Genomic DNA, 9,318 nt, shown 5'->3' with positions numbered 1-9,318 from the left:
ACACGTTCACTTCCACTTCCTGCACATCCCACACCAATGCAAAGCACCCAGCAGGTCTCAAGGTAAATGCTGAAAAATGCCATTCTCTTATGTACCAGAAGGTGGATGATAACCTGCTGCAGATAATGACCAAAAGGCATGGCTGGGAAGGCACGTGCTGGAAGGAAGTCAGCTTATGGTGCTAGATGGAAGAGCATCTTCCTGAGAAACAAACTCCTGAACTGCATTCTATCTTCCAAGCACAGATGCTTGTAAGAAAGGGACACATGAAGCTACTGGATACAGGAATATCCAAAATACAGCATTCTCAAGTTGTATCAAAACTCTGCTGTTCAAATCTCCCCTTAAAAATGTGAATATTCACCTTAACTAGCAGATTTTTGGAAGTGAATGGTTGAGTGGTGGGTTGACCTTGGGCAGCAGCTTAAGCACCCACACAGTTGCTTACTTGCTCTCCCTCATGCATTAGGGCAGAGAAAAGGAAGAACAGAAGAGAGAAAACCTGTTAAATTAGTTGCTATTGTCCAGCAGCAGGCTAATGTCTTGCCAGCCTCCTTCACATATCACTGTATTATAGACAACTGCTTGACCTGCTTTTATAGTAAGAATTAAACCAGCAAAAACTACAGGAGGGCCAAACCCATGCAGTATCAATTCCTAGACTTCACAGCATGAAAATCTTCAAGTACTACACTTCCTTCACTCAAGGTCTTTTCCAACCTTGATGACTCTCTGACTCTGTGTTGTATATAAGCAAGAAAGCATTCACCTTATATCAATGGACAACAATTAAACAAATATTCTATCAAATACATTTTATTTATGCAAAGCCAAGCCAAAAGTGTTATGTAAAAGTGAAAAGCTCTTTTTACATATTAATAAAAGTTTCTTTTTTTCTTTGCCTCCCCACTTTCATTGTGGGAAAAATTAGGATCTGATTTACAGGAAACAACTGAGTTTGATTAAAAATAGACAAGTTTTCAGTCATTCCTATTTTCCTTAGAAAGTAAAAGCTGTACAGTATACAACAGCTCAAAGTCCCCAAATAACCATTGGGTATCCCATAACAACTTGACTATACAAAACTTTTTGTGCCCAATTAATAATGTTCTTGTCTTGATGCAATGCCTTTTTTTTTTCCTTAATATATTTATACAGTAGATGAATTATATTACTATGTCACATCCAGTATTGCCTCAAGGAAGAGAAGTTACGTTCCTTGACCTTCCAGTTCTGCTGCTGCTATATCTGGTTCTTCATCATTGTAAATGTTTTCTGCCTAAAGACAAAATGTTACATTACAAGTGGTAGACAATCATTTTTAAGCCAACTACAACACACACACACAAAAAAAAAAGGTAACACAAAGACAGCAGAAAGATCACCCCTATTTTAATGGAAACCTCTCCCTGCCTTTTCTTGAAGAGCAGCCAAACTCAGGAACGTGCACGCAGTGGTTACACTTCAGCATTTGTTCTCCCACATTCTTTTATTTAGATAAATCTTAACCACTGAATTCTTTAACACGAGCATATTGTTTTCCAGGCATATTGCAACTTTAGCCCAAGCACACAATTCAAGTTGAAGAACAAGTATGAAAACTGAAAGAGTGATCTCTGACACCAATTTAAGGCTGTTAAGCTTTTTCCTCGATTAAAAATAGGATTTATGCTATTGTAAAGCGTTTTCTTCCATATTTACATTTTCAATTATCTTGTAATTTAAATAATATGAACTAACTGGAGAGTTGCTTTCAGTCACTGAAGATGCAAGCTGTCCTAGGGAGAACAAGTCATTCCAGTTTCACTTATGTGACAAGCTTCAGAAGAAACTCATGAGTTGTTTTGACACTCACCATTTGCCATATCTGCATTATGTTGTCCTCTGATACAGAACAGATGACCCAAGGCTCATTAGGATTCCAACTGAAGTCTGAAATTTTGGCAGTGTGTCCTCCATGAATAAACTGTTAAAGAACAGCAACCAAAACAAAACAAAACACACAACAAAGAACACAAGCTTCTGTAAGTCATTTTGTCTCTGTTAAAAACCTGTGATCAGCCTAATGAATTTAACTGGGGAATAGCTACAGAAGCAAAAGGCCGCTACTAGAGATTCACAGTATGGATGCAAAGAAGATAGAACACCATATTCAATTCATCACATAAAGACATGGAAGCAGTCCCTGAGACAGCACTGAAAACAATAGTTTGTATTTACCAACAGCAATAACCAAGTGACATCCTTGAAACTGTGCTCCTTCATGAAAGGTTGGGTTACGTAAGCCTGACACATTTTATATCCATTTTCTCATCTAATCACATGAGCACACACAGAGTTTGCAAAGGAAACTGAGAAAACAAGCTATAAACATTTTTAGCTTATTTCCTGAGGAAACCAAACAAGACCTAAGTTTCAGAATTTCTACACCAGTAAGGTTCTGAATCTACATAGGAACTCTTCTGTCTAAGAGACACAATCAGAGGAGGAGGCTTGACATGCTTCTAGTTATACATGAGTGCTGACAGGCCCGTGGCCAAACTCTAAAGTGTGGTTAAAAATGAAGATGTGTAAATCATGTCTAGTATAGCTTTGAAAAACTGCTGTCTTTAGAACTGAGTAGAGGAAGTCTATTGCAAGCTAGAACCATGGATTAAAAGTGAGGCAAGAATTGCTGCACTTTTAAGAGCACAGTCATAAGGCATCGAACTGCCATACAGGCTGCCATGCCAGCAAACTGTAACCAGGAGAAAAGCATACCAGGAGTTCAGGAGGCCCATCTTCTGCATCCTCTGCAGATTGTTCTTCTCCAATTTTACTATAAGAAAGTAGTTTATACCTTTTATTAACAAGCAAAATTCCAAACCCAGTCAGTTTAAGTTACCAGCTCCTAGCCTTTGTTTCAAGAATTTGCTAATGCTTTTGATTTCCCTCACTGTCAAAAAATTACAAGCCTCAGGTATAAAACATCATTTGCCTTCATTGCAACTGAAATAAAATCTAACTTGTGAAGCTCACTGAGGCAAAAATCAATAATTACTAAACACAGCAAAAAACTTTGCAATAAAATCTCACAGGAAAGTAACATTAGAAATATTGTGCTGCTTCTACTATATAACTAAATGACTGAGTCTGAGCTAAGCAAGAAAAGCTGGAGAACTGTACAAATAAGGCAAATCTGCAGCTGCTTCTTCAGCATATATGTCCACAGTAAATGAAAAGAATTATTCTTCACCTTAGATCCCACACATTAAGCCGACGATCAGTACCACTTGAAGCAAGGATTGTTTCATTATGAGGAGACCAATGAACCTATGAAAGAAAACAATTTGACTGGAGCACAACTACTCATTTCTAAGGCATATATTGAATAGCTGTCCCCTGACCAGCAGTTCTCAACAACTACACTCAATAAATTAGTTTATTCCAGCACAAAAAGCCACCCTATAACTCAAACTCTTGCTCTAAAGTCATACAACTTGTCAAATTGAACAGCCAACGTTATTTCAGTGCAGCAGATTTAAGATACCATGAATGTAATTGCCAGTTGCTTGGACACTACTCAAAAGGCTGAGCTCACAATATTAGATACAAACTCAAGTTCTCCTCACTGTAAGATGTTTTAGGGACAACTTCTAGAGCAGGCTCCCAGTATCTTTTTAGCAGTAAGTTGTCAAGTGTGGAAAGAAACAGCGCAGTACTATCCCTTATTAATGGAACCACAGCTCAGTACTTCTTTTAAACAGACATCTGTCGTGGTTAGTCACCACACAAAAACCCACACGTTCTTGTCCTAGTCACTACTCATCTAGTTTTTGTTACAGCTTGTGTGAAAAGTTTCCCACCTGAAAAATTTCATCCTTGTGAGACTCAAAAGAATGAAGCTTCAATTTCAAGTTTCGAAGGTCCCATAAAGCGACTGTCTGGGAGAAAAAAAAGACATTATTACAATAATGGCTTTAGAGTTATCATTTAAGAATAAGTGCAAATTTAAGGTAAACACAAGTAAGAACCTTGTCAGCCGAACCAGTTGCTAAAATGAACTCGCTGTATGGATTGAAGGACAGACAGTTGACCTCAGCTGTATGAGCATCAACAGAATGACTCGGCTTGGATGTAGTATTAGATCTCGTGTCCCAGCTGTTGCAATGAAGGGTTCGGGGGAAGAGGGAGGAAAAAGTGGAAGAGAACAAGCATAAGTTTTAATGGGAGGTTACTATTATTAACCACAGTACATGCTCAGAAACCACTGTATTACTAAAACTAGTCTGAATCTACAGGTTTTAATTGCAAATCCTCCTAGGGCTTTTGTCTACTATACATAAGCAGTTTGCATCAGGAACCTGGTGTACCTATTAATTACAATTTACTTTCACATGATGAGAACACATTATATGATGTGCAGATTTCAGAGCTTCTGCAGCGTTATTACAACTGATTGCACTAGAGAGCTATATTAGACTAACCCAGACTTCAGGCATTCCTTAACAACATTACAAGTGCTTTGGACTGCTCCACTGACAGCACACAGCAGCACTAGCCATCAAGCACTACTCTTAACTTACATCATAAGCTTCTGATCGTCAGCCACAGATCCAAACAGAGACTCATGAAGCAGATGCCATGCCACGTCTTCTACTACTGCAGAGTGCCCAGTGAAGATTGCTTTTGCATCAACAATTTTGCCTTCTTTTGGTGCAGCGCTTATATCCCATAAACACACAGTCTGTAAATAAGAACCATGGTCTATTATAAGTGAGAAGTCAACTGAGTTATTAACGAATTCACAGAAAACTCAAGGCCCAAAAATTATTCTAAAGTCATGATAGCAATTTACAAAAAACATTCCTATTCCAGAACATTGTGTTTCACTTATAAAGCTCAATGAAATCTCTTGGCTATTAGTTCAGTTGATCATTGACAGTCTTTAATACATTGCCTCAAACCCAAGCCAGTTTCAAGGGTGCTCCAATTTCTTCCAGCAGTGAGAACATTCTGTTCTTACTTCACCCAGAACATTACAAAGAACTGGTTGCCAATCATAAGCTAAAGTCAGCCAACATAATATTCTGTAATACAACACGTGAGTGCTTCTCCACATAGCAATATAAAGCTACACTCATCCTGTTCTTCCCTAATTGTCTATTGCCATCTTTTTTTTCTTCTTAAAAAACAAAACAAAAAAAAAAACAACCAAAGGGTTGTGTTTTTTACATGATCATCTGATGCACTGAGAAGATGTCCTTTCAAATTTGAGTTCCATGACAAACCATAGCCTTCTTTCTGGTGCCCTCTTAATCTAAGATCTGGATTACACTCTCCATTTGGGTCTGAAAGAAAAGAAATTCCTTTCATTTATCTTTATCTTGCACATCATCCATGAGAACACCTTTATTACTTAAGAACTTTGTTTCTGTTGTAACAATCACATTTTACACAACAGTTTTCTAGCAGAGCGCTGCTTCTGTGGAGACTGATTAATGGCTAAGCACAACCAGTTAAAGTCACTGAAGATCTCTGCCTCCTTATCCAGTGTCCATCAGCTATGTTCCCACTTACAACTAAACACAAGTTTAATTCAGCAACAGAAGCATTTTGCTTAGCTTCCAACAGTCCGACCCACCTGGTTTTGAAGGATGTTTAGTGTAGTCAAATACCAACACGTCAGCAGAAGGAGTTTTAGTAGCAATGATGCATGGGTTCTGTGGCATGTAACGAGCGCGATTCACTTCGCCTTCATGGTTAATTTTAATCTCGGTTTCAATTTTGCCAGTCACAGATCCAAACCCACCAAACTCTGCATTTGACAGAAAAGGCTCAGTTGATAATCCATTTACAGCAGTTGATATTAAACAGCATTTTGTGTTTCTCCCCCGCTCCAAGAAACCATAGTAAGCATCTTAAAATAACAATACAATAAAGCCTATGGCAGTTAAGAATCACAGGGCACAATATTAACACTTTAAGTATGCTGAATCATTTATCAAACAAACTCCTTCAGAGCTCTAATCCCTACCTGAGATATGTGTATATCAGCTTTCATCACAACTAACAGAAATGCTAAGCAGAATTGCATATCATAATCTTACTTGAAACTTGTAATGTTGGAAGAACAACTTATTTTAGTTGCTACTATATGGAATCCAAAAATATGGATATGGAATTAGTGTGAACTGGTAAGTACCTGCCAGCTTTTAATAAAGTCACACTACCATTAGACAGAATGCTTACAAAGGCTACAGCTAACACGCAACTGAAGAATGCATGCATTGCCTACCTCCTTTCTCACTGTCATACTGGGAGGTATCAAACTGATCATCATTGGGTATCTGGACTCTTGCAACAACCAGGTGGTTCTGTTCATCAGAGGTGTGAGTTCCTAAAACCAGCCAGTGTAGAGCATAATCCTTTCCCTCTGGCCTGTTTAGAATAATAAAATTAATGCAATAAAAAGCATGCTCAGTTCTAGAAGTTTGATAGCTAGCAACAATAAACCCAAACTTCTTAAGGGTGTGGAAAAAAAAAAGACTAGCTTAAGAGATCTTTTATCACAAGAGACTTGTGCAATAGAGCGTACCTGACTCTAAAACATGCAATCCAGTGATACAACCAGCAAGGCTAGAGTGACAACAAAAGCCAGTAGACACTGCCATTACAGCTTGAATGCAACAATTAAAATTTGCACAGTAGTTACAGAGTGATACTAATACCTACTTAAATCTTTAATCCTCCTAGCAGTTGCATGATATTGATTTTAAGAACTATCAACACTATGTTCTATACTACTAAGAAAAACTGCAGCCTTCTCTTAAAAGTGTTGACTGTTAACTGTTTTACTGAAGTATTCAGAAGCTCGTTTTAAAACTCTGCACAAATCCTACCTAACTAGAATCAAATTCCTCTTCTGGCAGTTAAACACAATATTTAGTAATAAGTAAAAGGCTGAAGGGGCAGTGTCATTCATCTCTGAAAGGATAAAATTTGAACAGTCAAAAACACGCAGCTTCTGCATTCTATAAAGCAAGGAAAAAACAACAACAAAACAAAACAAAAACTTCTTAGGTTATCAGAGTCCAAGCAAACAGGTATGACTGGGGCAATCATAAATCACTGTAGGTATTATTTACTCCACTTCCAAGGCATCATCACACATTTTGAGGGTGAAAGACAACGTACACACAGCGCACACACACTTACTTGCATCAGGAACAGGTGTCCCATCATGCCAGGTGTCATACAAAGAGACTGTCCTTGCCTTAAATGGCTTACAGATTTTGACACTCGATAACTGGAAATACCAGGTTCTAAACTGAACATTAAGTCAATCTGCAAAATACGAGGCAAGCAGAAGTGTTCCTCACAAGGGCTCCACACCCTCAAGCCCCCACTCCATTTTTCTCTGTGCCATCACCAGTTAATCCACATCTGTCAACACCGTTCCCAAACAGCCTAGTATACAACAGATTATCTGAGAAAAGTGACCACCCTGGGATTACAGCATGAACTCAGTGTGTAATATACCTTAAAAGCTAGCTGTATCCAGCTCACAACAACGCAAGGGAAGTGGTCCTTGTCCACTATCTTGATGGAGTCCTGAATGGTTACTCTGACCATTTAGAGTCTGTACTAACCGACACATGAACAGAATGCAGTCCCATCTCCAAAGATCTCTAAGAAATGGACTAGTGAGTGTACGCTTCCAGAGAGAGGTGGAAGAATGGGAAGATCAAAATATATGAAGCTGAGGGTGAGCCAGGGACAAACAGGATATTAAGTGTCAGTTTTACGAGAACACTATCCCTTTAAGTTCAATCTTGTAACAAAAGAATAAAAATACAGACAGCTTCCATAGAACAGCGCTTCGAAGCACACATCAAGAAAAACAGCATTCAAGAAGTTACTGTAGCACATTTCTTTTTCCAATAAGAATTCACTAGAGAAGACAGTAAGAACAAGTGCATTAGAACACGTTGCAATACAATGCCAAAGATTTCTCTCCTCACACCTCAACATGGAGTGTTTCTTCTCAAAACTACTGAATACCCCAAGGGTTTGGAGTGCTGTAAGTGAAACAAACTGTCACACACTTACAAAGGAGAGTTCCAGCATTGTTCAGCCTGAAGTATGCTCAGACCTTACTGAGCTACAACACTTAAAATAATGGTGAGGTGGGGGTTTGGCTCTTCTCACAAGTAACAGCAATTGGATGAGAGGAAATGGCCTCGGGTTACACCCGGGAGATCAGGTTGGGTATTAGGAAACATTTCTTCTCAGAAAGAGTGGTGAGGCAGTGGCACAGGCTGCCCAGGGAGGTGGTAGAGTCACTGTCCCTGGAGGCTTTCAAGAACCGTGTGAGGGACGTGGTTAGTGGGCGCGGTGAGATGGGTGGTTGGACTAGATGATCTTACTGGGCTTTTCCAATCTTAATGATTCTGTGATTCTAAGGCAAGTCAGTGCAGCCTCGGGTACTTTGAGTGACTTTGCCAAGGTGGTTAACTGAGACAGATGGAGCAGAACGAACCAGGCTAGCAGAAGAAGCTGTCACAGCATGTAGCCAGGCACAGGAGATGTTGAAGCGTCTGCCCACTGCTACCTTCCAGGACTGCATCACTCCCTCACCTGGTCACATCAGGCAGCCACTGCACGGTGAGGCTAGGCCACTCCAGCGCGTGTGTCATCACCAGATCGTACAAGAAGGGGGTGTTCTTCTTCCAGATCTTGTACTCCTCACTGATGACACGCTCCTCCACCGTGTCCTCCAGCACTGAGGGAAGAGTCGGGATCGGGGCTCGGAGCGGGGTCCCAGAGCACCCTCAGGGAGGGAAGCCCTCCTCTCCACACAGATAGCCCGACCGAGAAGGGACGGGAGGGGGGGTCTCCTACCTTCCTTACTCGCCATTTCAGACGAAGCGAAGAGACGGCAACAAACGAGCACAGCAGGTAACGACGCCCGGGGCCACTGCAACTCCTCCTGCCGCGCGCCAGCTCGCCGAGTTCCAACTCGCGCCGCGGCGCATGCGCCACCGCCGCCCGACGCGGCAGCCAATGGCGTGGCGCCGAGGGGGGAAGGGTGGTGGAGGCGCGCGAGTGCGGAACGGTGGCCCCGCCTGGCGGGGGCGGTCCCGAGGGCGGGGTGCGCCGGTGTTGTCCGGCGGGATGGGGCGCTGAGGGGGGGAGGCTGAGCGCCTCGGGGGTGCAGGGCGTCGGGACTCGGTGCCCGAGGGGTCGGGTGTGTCCGTGCCGCTGTGAGGGGCGGGTCCGGCGGCTCTGAGCGGATGAAGGAGGCGGGTTTGCTCGTGGAACGGCGAGAGGTGTGGA

The 9,318-nt window shown here is 41.4% G+C and overlaps 1 protein-coding gene across 1 annotated transcript; it reads right to left on the bottom strand.

Moving 5' to 3' along the window:
* Window positions 1-800: 800 nt before the first annotated feature.
* Window positions 801-9,039, bottom strand: RBBP7 (RB binding protein 7, chromatin remodeling factor). Its single transcript, XM_048951983.1, has 12 exons — window positions 8,884-9,039; window positions 8,620-8,764; window positions 6,278-6,420; window positions 5,624-5,797; window positions 5,215-5,330; window positions 4,566-4,726; window positions 4,014-4,140; window positions 3,846-3,923; window positions 3,236-3,312; window positions 2,761-2,818; window positions 1,856-1,966; window positions 801-1,279 (listed from the first exon to the last, which is right to left on the bottom strand). Exons 1-12 carry the CDS (start codon window positions 8,897-8,899, stop codon window positions 1,211-1,213), a joined length of 1,275 nt encoding a protein of 424 aa, XP_048807940.1. The 5' UTR covers window positions 8,900-9,039; the 3' UTR covers window positions 801-1,210.
* Between the last annotated feature and the right edge of the window lie 279 nt (window positions 9,040-9,318).

Source organism: Lagopus muta, chromosome 1 (assembly GCF_023343835.1).
Source record: "Lagopus muta isolate bLagMut1 chromosome 1, bLagMut1 primary, whole genome shotgun sequence".
NCBI classification, from domain to species: domain Eukaryota; kingdom Metazoa; phylum Chordata; class Aves; order Galliformes; family Phasianidae; genus Lagopus; species Lagopus muta.
The sequence above is the reverse complement of the archived record's forward strand: the minus strand, read 5'-3'. Positions and strand labels throughout refer to the sequence as shown.